The 17,738-nt window shown below is 42.8% G+C and overlaps 1 protein-coding gene across 1 annotated transcript in view; it reads left to right on the forward strand.

Annotated features, from left to right (window-relative positions):
- Positions 1–17,738, forward strand: part of RFX4 (regulatory factor X4) — a 320,232-nt gene that overhangs the window by 216,241 nt on the left and 86,253 nt on the right. Inside the window, exons 13-14 of the mRNA XM_085652535.1 lie at positions 375–492; positions 16,146–16,265. Coding sequence (XP_085508661.1) covers positions 375–492; positions 16,146–16,265 — 238 coding nt within the window. The remainder of the gene's footprint in view (positions 1–374; positions 493–16,145; positions 16,266–17,738) is intronic.

A 17,738-nucleotide genomic window follows, 5' to 3' on the forward strand; every position in this document is an offset into this window, starting at 1 on the left:
CATTGGAGTAACTCTCTGATATAATATTTGCATTGTGCTCGGGGATGGGACTTTGTTTTGTATTTTGCTCTCTGTGTACTTTTGGCCACAGAGGACTTTGGGATACGTGGTTGGCCATTCCCCAACTGTTCCCTTGAGCACTCACCAGATAATAATGGTACTGTGACTATAATTAATGGTTTTGCGCAAGGTTTGACCTAGCCACGCTTCTCAATTATAAAAGCATTTCTACTCTACCTTCTAGGCATCATTGTCAGTGTGACCATGTGAGCTAAGCCTCAGGAAGCTCAGCGGATTAAGTATATGCTTATTTGTGATGCTATGTTTATTAGCATTCTGCTTATATTCACATGAAAGCACATTTTCTCTTGTAGGTTCCTGCCAAAAGTCACGGGTCTTTGAAGAAAGTGGCTCAGCAGTTCCTTTTGATGTGGTCCTGTTTTGGCACGAGGGTCATTCGGGACATGACTCTGCACAGCGCTCCTAGCTTTGGTATGGAATTTCTAAGAAGTTTAACGTGTTCCAGAGAAAAGAGGGGGAAGGGACATGCTGTGATGATCTATGAGAGTGATCACAATGCAATTAAATATTTATGAAAGATTTGGAACTCCAATGAGGTCCACAGTAAAATACATACAAATTATTACATAAATAAAATAAAACATTAGAAAAACTCATTTCTCGGACCATCATAAATTTTCAAGAGCCAACATAGCAGGTCTAGATTTTTCCTTACATAACATTAGTAGATGTTGACATTTACCCTAATAGGCGAAATAACTAAGGTTTTCAACAGTGATACCATTTAGCTCATAGGCAAGAACAGAGGCCCGAGAGACCTCAACCAAAGCAAGCGGCGTACATTTAAGTCCATACTAAAAAAATAACAGCTTCATGTGAGTATAGAAAAATATGAATCTCGTCAGTGCTAGTTAAGATTTTTCAAGCATTTAGGTTTCAACACGTAACCGATTTGGCAGAAGATAGGGTTTGGGATTAACAGCAGAAGGATTGAAATAACAAAACATAACCTAGAGGGTGCAAAAAGCAATAAATAGCAGCCTGTTCATATGCAAAATATAATCCAATATCCAGCTTCAACAGAGAGTTCTGTTTAAAATTAGCAGCAAGAAAAAAGGAGTAACAGGGCATATCCTAATCTGTGCAAAGAGCAATTCAGTAGCAGACAATTCATGTGCAAGGTACAGTCCAATGTCCCGCTTCAATTGAATTTTAAGATTCACAACAAGAGAGAAAAGTGAGAGACGAGCACAACATATCCTAACTGTACAAAGAGCAATAAATAGCAGCCAGTAAATGTGCAAAATACAATCTGAAAAAGGAGAAAATATTAATATTTCATAAAAGAGTGACAGACACAGGGGTTAACCCAAGCAAAAGAATATATAAAAGATTTAAAATATATACATAAACTCCTTAAAATAATTGAATAGTTACACACAGACAGCTTCGTTCTTTGGGCAAAAGAGAAAGTCACGAGCTGAAGCTACATTTTTAACACAATTTTGTAAAAACATCGGCCGAAGCCAGCGACAATGACTCAGAACCAATGCTGGACAGACAAACAAAATATGATCCAAGGTCTGAATGTTCAGCTTGCAGAAATTGCTAATTTTTCAGTTGTTCAAATTCTGGGACCAGTTTTCTGTCAAGTGGTTTAAAGGTAAAAGATTCATACGACTTAGAGTGAGCAGTCGTCGAGTCCCATGTTCTAAATTCCAACATAGGTATTTCTGTGAGATTCTCGGTGAGTTTGTCCTGGCTATTAACTTTAGGTTCTCTTTAGACTTACAAAATGTAATATCTCTACTCTAGCTAATCTTGCCACTTAAGGTTTTTAAAAAAGGTTTAAGTTCGAATGACGGGAGAGTAATCACAGATTCCTCTTGTACACAAAAAAGTTTTAGTGCCAACGAGAAATCACGATAGAAGGAGTAGTTCCCTGCCTTCTTGCCAAAGATTTCTTGACACATGAAACCTCTTAATGAGTCAGGCTCGCTGTTTTTTTTAACTGATATCCCCAACGTAAAACCCTGGATATACCTTGGATATAGGAGCTCATCAAGCCAAATTCCAGTCTAATAGCAGCTGATGGAACTAACGTGTTAAAATTGCATAATTTACGTAGAATCTATCCTTCAGTCCTATCTAAAAAGCTCCAGTCCTTAACAGGAATTGATTCAATGGCATAGAGCAGGGTTGGAGGGATTTTTGTTTTGGAAACCATCAGTAGATGTAAAAAATGCCTTCTGCCAATCGCAATGTATAAGATACACAAACCATTAGCGTGGGATGCAGCTTTACAGGAACTATGTTCAATATGAAGTTTGTTCTTCATACTACCCACTATTAGTTTCCCTCAATAGAGGTATGAATCTACCACCTCCAGCTTTTCAGGACCAATTTGCCATTTAAAATTACTTGATTTTCTAGTTTTGTTACATTTCATGATCAAGATTTTACTTTTAGATACGTTTATCTTCAAGAAATCGGCCACCGTGTAATTCTGTAGTGATATCAGCTTTCTGTTCAGCCCGATAGGGGTTAGATCCATCACTACTATATCATCTGCATATAGGAGACATGCAAAAGGCCAGCTACTTATCTTTGGTGCATCTCCCTCTGACTGAGAGAAGCAATCGGGTAAATCTGCTATATATAAAGAAAATAGCAACAGTGATAACAAGCAACCTTGTTTCAAGCCATTTTCGGTAAGGATTACATCTGACAGACATTGATTTCCTCCCATTATTATCTGACACCAAGTTTGAGAATGTAGTGCGATAATTAAGGCTAGCAGGGGAGAAGGCAATGCCATTTTTTGCAATTTTCTCCATAGTAGTGGTCGATCTACCTTATCGAAGGCTGTTGAAAAATCTTTGAAAGCAATATATACATTTGACCAACGAGAAATTGTGTATTTCTTCTCAATTAATTTCAGCATTATTATCTAAGGTAGAATGATTTTTTCTAAAAACCTGCTTGTTCTATAGGGCGGACCTGCTTCTCCGTCACCCATTCCGTAAGGTGATCGAGAATACTACGTGCAAATAGAAGAGTGATTACCTTTTCTTAAACATATTAAAACCTCCTTCTGGTACATGTCTAAAGATGGTGACAACGCTGGAATACTAGGAGATATGGAAAATGTTCAGTTGTTGTCATTAACTAAGCAATGTCTGCTCAGAACCTTTTTTTTTTAAAGTAAATGGAGCAGAGAGAAGCATAGTAGAGGTAGATTTCCACACAATCCCACAAAAATGACACTAAACATCCTAAAGCCAAAGCTAGCCCTTTTTCTGAGTTGGAAACTAGTAGAAGGGACACCAATACAAAGGCAGACACAATAGGTTAAACATACATTGTTCCCCAATAAGGCTGAGTTACTTGGTACCAGGAAGGAATTAGAAAACACAAAAATACACCACACATCACATCCCTGCGATAAAGCAGTTGTCAGACACACATATTTCACCAGCGCATGCACGCACGGGTTGGCTGTAAGTCACAATATAAGTCTCTCCTTGGAGATTTTGATGGTCATAGTCCACACCAAAGACAGCAGTCCGGGGAAGGGAGAATATAAAAAACAAGACCCTGAAGAAGTCTTAATCAAAAAGAACAATGAATACATACTAGGTTATTAGGGACAAATACTTACTGAAATAGACCTAAGAGGAACTGAAAATCGCAGGAACTAATTCCCCATAGGGACACTCTCTCACAAGCACCAAGAGGTGCTTTAATTTAGTACTGTGAGATGGACACCTTGAGTGTTATGTCTTTGTAAGTGGAACATCTGTATCCATCGTAAGATTCTGTTTGAACTGGACAAGCCATCTGAATTAAGTTGGTTGAATGAAATCGCAGACATATATGTTCTAGTGGAAAGAAAGCATGAGCAAAGTCATGAAGGATTGTGGGACACATACGCTCTTAGTGCACAATGACAAGACAGCCGTCAAGAACTAAATAACTCTCTAAAGTGATAGCTTTCAAACATGAGCCTTCTGAGAGAGGAAGTGTATGGTGTAGGTATACCTTAAAATATCTAGTACTGGACTGTAAGGGTGGCAGGGCAGTGACAGACCAATCAGGTTGGTACTTTAAGGGAAATTGACAGTGATTTCCACATTAGGTTCCGGTAGTCTGCCCTCGCTCGCCCCTCACATTCAAATCTCACTTTCCTGAAAGGAGTCATCAGAGGCACAGTGTTTGAGACGTCTTCATTGGCTACCGCTCCAGGCATGAGTCCAGATAAGGGGTATCTGGCTGACAAATAAAACTTCTTTGGGCTTTCCAGGGATTTGGTAAATCAAGCAGTTCTCCTGCTGGAAACACCTACATCTTGAAAGATCTGAAAATCTACACCAGGTTTTCTCCTAATATGTGGAGTTTGGAAGAAACCATTCTCAGTTCTTCTGCTCCAGAAGCATTTAGAATTTCATTTTTTTATAGCCCAAAATATTTCCAAAAGGACATAAGAGCGCTTTCCAAATAAGAAAGAGATTGTGGATGTGTTCCTCCGACATAAAAAGGTCAAGTGTAGAAAAGAAAAATAGAGGTTTTGCAGGCTTAATATGTAGAGAAAGATGACGTCACATAATTTACAGTAAATTTAGAAAGAGGAAAACAACTGATGTGAGCTTATAGGGACAACAATCAGTCATCAGTGGGTTACATCAGGGACCAACATGCTTAGATTTGCTAGAGCACTCTTTATGAAAGCTTAATTAATGGGTACTTTATTAACTTACATTTTATGGTCTAGAAAGGCTTAATTGATGTGTCTAGGTCATTCCAAATCGTGGGCGTGTTTTCAGACAACATAAACACAATGGAATTTTTCCTGAAACTTGGGGTTTCAAGTCGGATCGTGTAGTTAAGCAGAACAATTTGCATTTAGACTTAGTTTCCTAGACAGCGCTTAGTGGAAAATTGCACGACAAACCTTTTTTGGCCTGCTTTTTGTGCACAAGGTGCAGTTGGAGGAGGGGGCCACGGGAGACCAGGTATAGAGAAGAGACACTGTCTGTGTTTGTGCTGATGTCTCACGACTGCCTTTTTGAGAAAATGTCACATTCGTCACCAATACTGGGGAATGAGAGGGAGATTCAGTCAGACAGTGAGATATGGGTCAAATGTGACCGTCTTTCTGTCACAGGGCACTGGGTCTTGGTAATGCAGGCAGCATGCCTCTGCACTTATGCATACTGGCCCTTTGTAGGAATTATCTCTCAATTAAAGGTTGTGAAAATATTCCACGGTCATTTTTCCATCGCATGTTATATGATATGTTATTTTATATTGGGAATTTTGTGTGTCTATTCCGGTACAGTGCTCTACTGAGCAATATGAAAATAATTCAATAAAAATGAGAGAAACAACCTGGAACAAGGGTGGTGGCGGACAGAGGGAGCTGAACAGAACCAGGAACAAACTGCCTAGTCACCGAGAGTGGAGTAGGGTGTGGTTCAGTAATGAGAGAAAGTAGACAAACTTATTGTAGTTGTGTTTGTATACCATGCACCTGCCGAAGCACATTAGCTGATATGTAGTATGCCTCCATAGCTTCATATCAAAGCAGTATAAAACCAGGTTATTTTACCTCCCGTAGCTTCTTTCTATTGGTTTGCTCGGTCTTAGTGGTAGGATACCTCAACTGGGGCCATGGGGTACTCTGTAATTGATATTCATTCATTTATTCCTTCATGCATCACATGGTGAAATTCATGGTTAGAACAGTGGTGTGATTTCCAGTGCGGCTGTTGCTGACAGTTTTGCTGCATGCGTAGTTGACCAGAGTGGTGCTTTTATCCGCACTGATCTCACAGAGCATGAGTGTGTGGTGAAGGGAAGACGAGAGAGGCATACAACGCATGAGCTTTATATTAACTGATAATGACGGGATTGACTCTTCTCCTACTCTCTACAAATCTGTCTCCTGAGCTAGCTTTCTGCACCTGTCTTGGGATTTTGATTCTCTGGAGCTCTGTCTTCTGCTCTAGCTCACCATAGATTTGTTTCTTTATCTAGCCCTCTGCAGATCTGACTCAAGATCTAACTCTCTGCAGCTGTCTCACAGTCTGTCTCTCTGTAGTTCTCTGTCGTAAATTACTTCTCTGAAGTTTTTCTTCTGCTCTAGCTCTCCGTGCGTCTGTCTTATGCTTTCGTTCTCAGCCACTGTATCTCCTGATATCACTCTCAGCATTTAGGTCTCGGCAGCTCTGTACCATTTTCTGTCTTATTGGAATTTGGTGTCATAGACTAGCTATCAGAAGTTTTTCTTCTGCTCTCGTTCTTAGTTGCCCTGTTTTCTGCTCAAGCTCTCTGCAGTTCTATCTCATAATTCATCTCTCTGTGGTTTGGTCACATAGACTGTCTCTCTGCAGCGTTTCTTCACTCTGACTCTTTTGTTCCGCTGTAATCTGCTCCAGCTCTGTTATGTTATGTGTATGTGTTAGCGCACGACTCACTACAGAAGGTATACTGGCTGAGAAGCAGGAGCTGTATGGGCTGAGCCAAGGTCAAGGCTAGGTGAAGTCATGTCTTCAGTTTCTTTTTCAATTTAAGAACTGAGGAGGCAGCTCTGATGTACTTGGGCTTCTCGTTCTAAGCTTTAGGAGTGAGGTAAGAGAAGGCACGACAGCGAGATCTGGTTCTGCGTATGCGGGGGAGGGGGTTGCGAGTAGGAGTCCGGCTGAGCAGAGGTATCTGTAGGTTTGTGAATGTTTATGTAGTTGTTGAGGTACATGGACCAATGTTGTGTTAGGCTTTGTATGTGTGTGTGTGAAGAATTTGATGGGTGTTTGTTTGTGGCTTTGGAGCCAGTGGCGCTTTCAGAGATGCTACAGTGATGTGAGTGCAGGGTGGGAGGCTGAGGGTGAGCCAGCCCCCTGAGTTTTGTATCGTCTGTAGTCTTTTGGTCATTTGAGCGTAAATTCCAGCATGCTGGTGATGAGGGCTTGGGTGATGGTTCTGCGAATGTTAATGGCGAGCCATTAGATGACCTTCTTGAGCATCTTGAATGTGTGGAAGCTGAAAACTGAGACTGCATTCACTTGGCTAGTTCTGGCAAGTTGTTTTTCTATTACTATTCTAAGGTTCTTTGCGTGGGTTGCCAGGATTGGTTTGGGTTAGAGAAGGCAGGCCACCAGGTGGAGTCCCAGGGAGAGGTCTTTGTCGAAGATTACTACTCCTGTTTTGTCTATGTTATGCTTGACTTAGTTGGTTTTGATCCATCTGGCGACTTCGTCACGTAGACAGAGAAATTGGTCCTGGTGTTTGGCATCTTGTTGGAGACAGAGAGAGTATGAGCTGCATGTAGCTCTATCTCATATTCTGTCTCTCTGGTGCTTGGGCTCATAGACTCACTGCTCTCCACTGCTTTTCTTCTGCTCTAGCTCTTGGTTGCCCTATCTTCTGCTCCTGCTCTCTGCAGCTCTACGTCATTTTGTTTAAAACAGATTTTATTGCATTTAATAATCACGCAATGTATATATTAGTCAGGAGACTCTTCTTGACATGCTGATGGGTAAAGACAAATTACATTGCGTACAACAGCATGCATCAACATTATTCGTTCAGAATTTCCATTTTACGAACTCCCCCCTCCCCTTCTGCAGATCGCTGCTTTGCCTTAGAGATGTGAAAGGGATTATTTCCACTCGGATCCCGGATATTCTCCTAATCGTGATCTCTCCTAACTCACCAATTTAGTCTATTTGCTATCCTCAGACTCTCCCAGGTTCCTCCGGATGCCCCACATTCCAGGGTCGTGAGGTTTTGGACTCCCGGGACGGGAACGCATTAGTGGCGTGGATTCCCCGATTCTGAATCTTTCATGATATCCACCAATGCCTCCCAGGCCCTGGCTCTCTCAACTGAGCCGTTCCCCCTTCGGACATTTCTGAGGAAAACTCGGCCCTCACAACCCGCCCATCTCTCTACTTCTTTCTTCCACAGTGCTATTCAAGGCCCTTCAGGTGTTTTCCAATGCCTTGTTATTTCCAGTTTAGCTATGATAAAGATCAGGTCCTGGAATCTGCTTGTGACCCATGTTTTGGAGGTGTGAGGTAACAGGCCCAGGAGGCAGCGGGCCGGTGAGCAAGGAAAAAAACGCTCAATGATTGCCACTACTGTTTTTGTGACTTTGCGCCAGTAGCCATGCCATGTCGGGCATGTCCAGATAATGTGGACCAATGCTGCTCACCCGAGTTCGCCACACCGCGGGCATCCCGCATCCTTCCTATGGAAGTATTTGTTAATGCGCCCCCGGGTGAGGTATGCCCTGTGCAGGATAAAGCAATGAATTAGCCTAAATTGGGCGTTTCTCAGTACCTTGGGGTTCCTGGCTAAAACATTCTCACAGTCCTTGTCATCCATGGGGGTGCCTAAGTCCGTCGTCCAATGGTCCTTCAGTAAGGTCAGTGGTTGCACTGCTTTATAGAGGCATGTGACCACTTTAATTGTTTCTCCCGCTGTGCCAATGTATCTGCAAGTGTTGTTTAGGTTCTCAGGCACCCGCCTTCCAGTGCTGTCGGACAGCCGCCGTCACCCCCCTGTGTGGCAAGAAGTGGCCTTGGGAAAGGTCCAGCCCCTCTCTAAAATCCTCAAATGGGAGGAGTTCCCCCTATCTGTAAAGGTCTCCTAGTCTAGTTGCTCCGGCCTGCGTTTAGTCTCCAATGCCCTCCCAGTGTCCCCCATGTGACAGTACATGTATCTGCTGCTCTGCCTCATAATCCTTCTCTCTGGAGTTTTGTGGCAGAGACTAACATGGTGCAGTTTGTCCTCTGCTCTTGCTCTTTGTTGCCCTTTCATCTACGTTATCTCTCTGCAGCTCTGTCTCTTTATCATGCTCTCTGCAGTTTTGTTTTCAAAGGAGTAAAGCATGAGACGGACAGACTACACGCTTACAAAACGAACAGCAAAGAGGCAGACTGTGTTAGGCTGAGAGGGTGACCTCCGGCCTGGAGGAATTGGTACTAAGAAAGGAACAGGAGCAAGAGTTGCAGCATGTAGTGTGCAGTGCAGCTAGAGAGGGGGACAATGCGTCTGGTTTGACAGTCCCCTAGAACTATACTGTATTTATTCCAGGTATCCATGGTGAGCCTTTCACAGAATGTCCAGAGGAAAACAAAGAGAAGCAAAAGCTGCCAATGCTGTTCATCGGGTCAGAGCAAACCCAGAAAATCAAATGTGAATTGACACACACTAGACACAACAGAATTAGTCGAACAATCAGAAGAAGCGTGCATGAGTAGACTGTAGGGAGGCATATTCTTGTGAATTGACACACACTAGACACAACAGAAGTAGTCAAACAATTGGAAGAAGCATGCATGAGTAGACTGCAGGGAGGCATACTCTTGGGAATTGACACACGCTAGACACAACAGAAGTAGTCAAACAATCGGAAGAATCGTGCATGAGTAGACTGTACGGAGGCATACTCTTGTGAATTGACACACGCTAGACACAATAGAAGTAGTCAAACAATCGGAAGAAGCGTGCATGAGTAGACTGTACGGAGGCATACTCTTGTGAATTGACACACGCTAGACACAACAGAAGTAGTCAAACAATCGGAAGAAGCGTGCATGAGTAGACTGTACGGAGGCATACTCTTGTGAATTGACACACGCTAGACACAATAGAAGTAGTCAAACAATCGGAAGAAGCGTGCATGAGTAGACTGTAGGGAGGCATACTCTTGTGAATTGATACACGCTGGACACAACAGAAGTAGTCAAACAATCGGAAGAAGTGTGCATGAGTAGACTGTAGGGAGGCATACTCTTGTGAATTAACACACGCTAGACACAACAGAAGGAGTCAAACAATCGGAAGAAGCGTACATGAGTAGACCGTAGGGAGGCATACTCTTAATCTGGAAATGTAGGAAACCAGACTGAGGGAGACGTGAATTCTAAAGAACGCGCCCCACTTTAAATAGAAGGCAGACGGTGGGTCATGGCGGGTCAGTTAGATCAAGAAGCCTGATTGGCTGGGATGAGAGTGAAAGTAAGTGTTGAGAATAACTAAACAAAGCACGAAAAAAAAAAGTGGAGTTCACTGAATCTGTGACTAATGAATATGTATTATTATACAAACAGACCTGAACGAATACAAATGCGGAAAAAAGACAAATTAACACTGTAAAAGACTATACGTGATCCATTTACACATTAATTAGATGTTGTAAATAATATCAGAGGGAATGATATGACTGCAGCATTTAGTTCTTAGCAGAATCCCACCTCAATTGCTGTATGCAGAAAAGCAAAAAAAAAGTGCCATCACTTTGCAGAATCTTGCTCAAGTGGAAAATCGAGTATAGTGTAAGCTATAGTTTGCAGGAAATTCTAATTTATCTTCTTGTTTCAGGGATACAATTGTGATTCTGAAGATCAAACCAATCTTTTTAGCCACGTGTGTTACCGTTGCATTTGTACTGTCATAGCAACAACGCATTGATTTATTATGTTAGCAATATAATACAACATTATGCTGAATTTTCTGTTCACCCTCATATAATAATCCACGATATGGTTACTCAAATAAGAAACAGACTTGTTATTGCTGTGGGAGGATAAACTACTGTGTCGACCCTGCTACAATTTGAACACACCACACGAAAGCTAAATAAAGGTATTTGCAACCAACCTAAATTAGATATGTTTAAGAATGAGTAAGGCCAATAAGTGAGTGGAGGGGTGGCGGCAAATGCAACAGGTTGAAGACCACCTCCTTTGGTTGGAAAGATTACACATATTGCAACCCAGCGAGGATCTACGCCATCGTATTGACCTTGCCCGTGGCGAATACCATGATCTTACCACTGATGCAGCGCTTAAGCACTATCTTGCTAGGCAGAGAAGGCGTTATGAGATTGGCAATAAATCCGAGGGAGAAGGAGGATAGATACACTTCATACACAGGATACGGGAACAGTCACAGGTAATATCTGCATCGCTGAGGGGTTCGCCTACTACTACGTCAGATTGTACGCTTCTGGATTGACCTGCTCAGTGGAGGAGATACCTATCTTTCTCTGAGACAACACGCTCCTCCTCCTCCCAGATGCCAATAGAGCGGCACTTAATGCGCCCATCACAGCTCAGGAGATAGAAGATAAAATTGGTGTGCTGCAGTCTGTCAAGGCCCCCAGCCCTAACTGCCTGCTGCTGGAAGTTTAAGTGCCTTGCTAGAGGGGTCTCCAGCCACCTCCTCCAGATGTACAAGGCAGCAGTTAAGGAAGGTGGTATGGTGGGGGAAGTACCCTCAGCCATGATTGTAGTCATCCATAATGCAGGGAAACCGGCAGGTCTGTGTGGCTCTTATTGGCCCATCTCTCTCCTAAATGCTGAAGCCAAATTATTGGGCAAAGTACTCACAAGTCGCCTATCCCATGTAATAATGACCCTTGTACAACCTGATCAGTCTGGGTTCATGCCTGGAAGGAGTACCAGGCTGAACCTATGGCGTCTATTTGGGTGTCTTGCTGGGACAGCCAATGTTGCAACACCGGTGGTGTTGATTTCCCCGGAAACATCCAACGCGTTTGATTCACTATAATGGCCCTATCTCTTTCAGGTCTTAGAGAACATGAACATTGGACCACGATACCTGCAGTGAGTGAAACTACTCCTCTCTGGCCCCTGGGATTTGTGAGAGTCAATGGTTAATACTCCTATACTTTCTCTGAGCAGAGAGGTACTAGACAGGGCTATCCGCTATCGCCCATGTTATTTTCCCTAGCAATGGAGCCCCTGGCATGATGGGTGAGAAGGGATTCCCTCATCAGTTGCCTGCAACGGGCTACGGAGTGGGTGGAGAAAATCGCATTGTATTCTGATTATATTTTATTATATGTCTCAGACCTAGAACTTTCTATTGACAGGATAAAGCAAGTTATGCGTTGGCTTCGGAAATGAAATGGATTCTGCATTAACTGGGCAAAATCGGTCATCTATCCTCTCACGGATTGGAGCCTTTCCAGGGGAACCTCTTAATCTCCAAACATGCATTTCGGTATCTGGGGTTCTATACCACCTGCTTCCTTTGAGATAGCATTTACAGCATACTGGGAGAATTCAAGGGGGATGCTGTGCTCTGGCAGACACTACCACTCTCACTGCTGAGCAGGGCGGCCCTCTACAAAATGATTTTGTTACCCAAATGTATATATGTGATTCAGAATACACTGTATTTCATCCCAGATAGCTTCTTAAATTGCAGTTGAAGGGGAATTAAGGCAGCTCTTCTGGAGTTCTGGCTCCCTGAGGAGTGCTTTGATCAAGCTCACTAGACCGATGTATAAGGGTGGGATAGCTCTTCCAGACCTCTGCATTTTTTATGGGGCCAGCCAACTGGTAGTAGTTAATGATTGGGTATACACAGATATGACTCAACCCTCTGTGACACATAGTAGGGTATTGATGGTGCCGGTAGACCACTTAGCAGCCTTAGACAGAAAAGCAGAGCACACTGGCCAAACTAGATTAGAGTGGTACTCCTCGCCAGGGATTTGGCCCTCTGCCGGATGGGATGGATTGGGACTCTCACGGACGGCGCCACATTGGGGCACTGCTGGAGACTGCCTGAGGCTTGGGGCCTCTCCGGTTTCCGGCAATAGGACCTCATTGGAATCAGCTATTTGGGAGATATCTGGACGGACATAGCTATGAAAGGGTCCCAAGCGCTTAGTGAAGATTACAGGATGCTCGAGGAGGATGTCTTCCAATATTTATGCCGCCAATCAGCATTAGCTATAGACATCCTAGGGGGCACCCAATCCTTTAGAGGAAAGAATTCTAGACAAACATCTCAGGCGCAAGGCAGTCTCCTTTATGTATAGAAAACTTCTGAAGAACATACTGGACATCCTGGAGGCACTGAAAGGTCTATGGGGTGGGACTTCAGTGAGTTCTTCAATGAGGAATGGACCTAGGTGCTTATGAGTCCTAGAGAGGTAGCGATTAAGTTGGGATTCCACCTCGTCCAGCCTAATATTTTGACTAAGACCTATTACACTAGAGTACTGCTGGCCATGATTGGCAGAGCTGACAGCAATGTGTGGCTCGGGGCTGTGACCAGAAGGGTACATTTATGCATATACTGTGTGAATGACCCACTCTGCAGACCTATTGGGTAGGCGTGGTGTCACCCCTGGTGGCTGTAACACAACTAACACTGGTCTCAGAGGTGAAATTCTGCATCCTGGGTGTTTGGGGTAATAAAAAGAATACCCAATACCAATGTGCATCCTTTAATCTGTGTCTTGTAGTGGCACACTGTATTGTGGTACAAAAATACGGGGGTCCTAGGCACTGCCTTATAGGAAGAAATGGCACATGGACCTCGATTGGTGAATGGAACATGAACACTTTGTTTATGGGGTGAGGAGCTGCTCGCACAAATTTTAAAAAGTATGGGACCCATGGAGAAACTACTGTGGCCTGCCTTAGTCCTCACTGCTGTTTCCTACTCTGTGGGCGGAGTGTCCTCAGATTGGCTCCCAGGGGTCAATCCGGGGCTCCCGTCTATATATATGACCTCTTTAATTGTGTCTATTTGTAAGTGTATAGCCACGCGAATGAGCCTAGCTATTATACAGCATTGTCTTTTTTTCTTGCTTCTTACTAAAGGGAGTAAAAAAAACAAGAATGAGTAGGTTACAGGTTGATCTTGAGCATCCTCAGCTCGATTTGATCTTTACAGTGTTGCAGCAATGATCGAAAGAAGAGGAACATTGTGTATACAAACACACAGAACCCACCACATTTTTGTTCCATATCTTCTTTGTGGTACATAAGAAAAAGCTGAGACAGAGAATGCTTGTCAGCTTCTTAAAACATTTTATTTTATTTTGTCTTCTACAATTTCAGATTCTATGCCATGGCAAACAGTTAGATTAGCTTGCTTGGTAGCTAGACTAGTGGTTTGTGCCCAAGGGGCTGTAAGGATTTGAATAGACACACAGACAAAACAACATACGATTCTCCAATAAGTAGCCTGGTTCTGGAAACGTTGTATTGTACGAGAAACCTTTTTTCTCATAGCAGAATATAGTTTTGTAAATTTCCAACAATGTTTAGCTTTTTTGTGTCAACTTGATTCCCTCCTTCTGGCCATATTGTTACTTATGGTGTGATGGTTAACATTTTATTGGGTCTCATTTAATCTTTATGCCAATGTCCAGGATCAGCCTCAGCACTGATTTGTCAATCTGAAGTGCAGATGGCACTGGTCTATCTGAGGAACACCTGTTTTTTCATGATCTCGCTAGGAGTTAAGTGGATGCACACCGCACGTACCAATGTTTTCAAATTGTCACAGCTCAGTAGTCCACCACATAAGAGCTTGTAGTGTTGTGTAATCATGCGCAGTTGGACCGTAATGGTCTTTGGCGGACTCCTTACAAAGTTACGTAATCAGTTGGGAGGTATTTGGGTGTGTCTGGGCATGGCCAATAAAGTCTATGATGCAGTGCGTTCAGTTAACGATTGCCTTCCGAAGAATAAAGATATGTGTAACTGAGCTCCTTGTTCATTTACGTGCTTCCGAGCTGGGATGGATGCAACACATTCTACACGTGCTTGTGTGTGGTAAAATGGAGATGGGCAGGACAAGAGAAGCACACTGAAGTTTGATGGCTTGTCTTGCAGTGGTTCAAGCCGGTACTCATTTTTAGGTCTCAGCTAAACAGCTCAGACGCTGTCTCGAAGAGACATGTTGTATATACTTTAGTGGGCTTCAGCCCACCTATAGGCTTCCCATTTGCTGTCTCCATCGTTGCTCTCATATTCTTTGTCCCCATTTGTCCATGGCATGCATATGTCATGTATTTTCCTGTGTTTAGCCCTCCCCGAGAGCATGGACCAATTACACTATACCTCCACTGATTCCATTTTAGGATCTGTTTCAGGAACTCCTTTTTTTTTTTGTTAAAGGGCACTTAACACGAGTGCTCATGTATTCACTCGCTGCTCCAAGCTCCTCTCTAAACCAGTGGTGGCTGCCATGTGCGGAGGGTGGTGGGGTGAGTGGGACGGAAAAAAAATGACACTTACTTTCCTGGGGCGACATCTTCCTCGTTTTAGGTCTTCTCCAGGCAGGCAGGCTCCAACGCGGGACCCAGGAAACTACAGTAATCAATCCTGGTGCTGTTCTCATGCAGCATGAAAGCATGAAACAAGCGCCAGGATTGGAGGGAGTGGCCTCCTTCGGCGCTCCCAAAGACACTGACACCCTATGCTGTCTCTAACCAAGCAGTCCTAGACAGCTAGGTTAGAGCGGTTTAAAATGCGCATGTCTGGCTGGCCGTCACAAGACGGCTGGCCAAACAGACATGCACACTTTAAACTTAAAGTGCCCTGCCCATCACTGCTTTCTGCTGCTGCCCGACTGAAAGCAGCAGAATGCCCCCCCCACCCCGGTCCTAATGCTCGGCTCAGGTCGGGGTTTTGAAAATAAAATGGTAATAAATGCCTTTTATTACCATTTTATTTTCCATTTCTGGGTGCAATTTAGTTAGTGGGGCGATGCTCCTTTGCCTTAATGGAGGAGCCGCCCCTGCTGTAAACAGGCTTGTAAATCTTATTCTTATCTCATCACATTTGATGTGTATTCAGAGACCGAGGTCAAATGCCAGACGCTGTTATCCGAGGGCGCCTGTTTAGATATTTTACACATGATTGGTGTACGTCAACCCCCAAACGACATCAGTATGATATACTTGTAATTCTGAGTGCCTGTGATTGACTTTCAAAACACGTGACTAAATCACACTTCTATCACTTCAAATTAAAGACTTTATTTAGGTGCATGTTTACCAAAAAAATCAAGTGATACAAAGCATTTGTTTAAGCTCATGTTGTAAAAGTAATTCACACCTATTCGTAATTAAATGTAATGTTGTACCAGCAATTGAAAGTTAAATACTTTCAACATACTACATTTATTTTTTATTTTGATTTGCCGGTGCAACATTACTTTTAATTCTGCATGCCTCTGATGTAAATGCAAAACATATGCTTAAAGCTTAATGCAAGTGAAAATGGTGCTAGGTTTGTGCATATTGAGTTATCTGTGAATTGATGTATGTGTATTTTTCTCATTAGGCTCTTTCCACCTCATTCACTTGATGTTTGATGATTATGTGCTGTACCTGCTGGAGTCACTACATTGTCAGGAAAGAGCCAACGAGCTCATGAGGGCAATGAAAGGCGAAGGGAATACAGGTGAGTTTGGTTGACCAAGTTAGCATCTCTTTTGCTTGCTTTGTAAACTTGCAAGCATTAGCCGAATAAGTAGTCAAAGAAAGCTGCAGCTATCTGCATGTTACCATTTTCAATACATCAGGAGTGTACTAATATCATTCAAGACTAGTTCATAACTGTTGACGTGGTGTGAACAGGGAAGCTTTGTAAAGCATCTCTGAAAGAAAATCTTCAAGATGGTGTTCAAGGGCCTGGACAGAAACATTATGTGAACATGCCTGATTTATATGCAGGGTTTAGAAGAGAGTAATGTCAGGAAGGTGACATGCACTACAGAGAAACTGCACTAATTAATGATAGTAGAAAGTGCAGAATTCGAATTTTAAAGTACATCATTAGTCCTGTGAGACAAATGAGTGCCTAAGGAGAAGCAAAGGGGCCATAAAAAGGGAGTATATTTTTTCACTGGACACAAAAAAGTAAGTACCAAGAAATCAATAAGGGCAGGGTTTCTTACATTAGTATTTTGAATCCCTGACGAGTAGGAGTAGCCTAGAGGGACGTTGTTAAATGTACCTATGTGCTAACTGAGCTTAGCATTTGCATACAGGCCAGTCTGTCTCTGAGTAAGGAAAGTATCCATACCTCACCAAAAACTCATGCACCAGAAATGGAATAACAGTTGTGTTTTCAGTGCATTTTAAAAATAATTCCAAATTTAGGAGAAAAGGTGTTCTGGAAATCTTTAATGAAAAAAGATGTATGGTGAACAATTCTTGAGTTGTTGGTTGTGATCATCCTAAATAAGTGACTGCCCAACCCCTCGATAAAGATGAAGCACATCAAATACTTCTTCAAAATTAATTTTAATGATTATTCACAATGCTTTTTATGGCATCATATTAATTTTTTTGAATTGCTGAATTATAGTTTCAATCAGGGCAGTATTGCTTTACAAGATTTTTCAAACAGTTATGCCTACACTATAGGTACAGCATCTCACATGCAAACATCCTTAAGGGGACATTTTGCGGATAAAATATATATTGTTGTAATGTTAATTTTTTTTATGCACCAATTTTATTATTATTTTCCAAAAACAGAAACAACACACATCAGCAGTGATAGGGGGCACCGCAATATTATAAGAGACAATATACAGTCTAGCATATCCAGACCATAGTATTCCCACCACCTCCCCCATATCTTCTCATGTTTATGAGGACAGTCTTGCAGAGTACATAGGTTTTACCTGTTGGGGACAACAGTCCACTCCCTCCCACCACTCCACATGTGAGAAGGCCTGTGAGGATTTCCTTCTCTGGGCAAATTTCTCGCTTGACCACCAATGTGGTAACCCCAATAAATGTGCGCTCCACACACAGGCCACCAAGGTCATCCACTAGGCCTAGCAGAGGCACTCTAGGGCTGAGGTCCAGAGGCATACTAAGCACATGAGTAATTTCCCGTGTTATCTTCTGCCAATAACAAGTC

Source organism: Triturus cristatus, chromosome 4_1 (genome assembly GCF_964204655.1).
Source record: "Triturus cristatus chromosome 4_1, aTriCri1.1, whole genome shotgun sequence".
NCBI classification, from domain to species: Eukaryota; Metazoa; Chordata; class Amphibia; order Caudata; family Salamandridae; genus Triturus; species Triturus cristatus.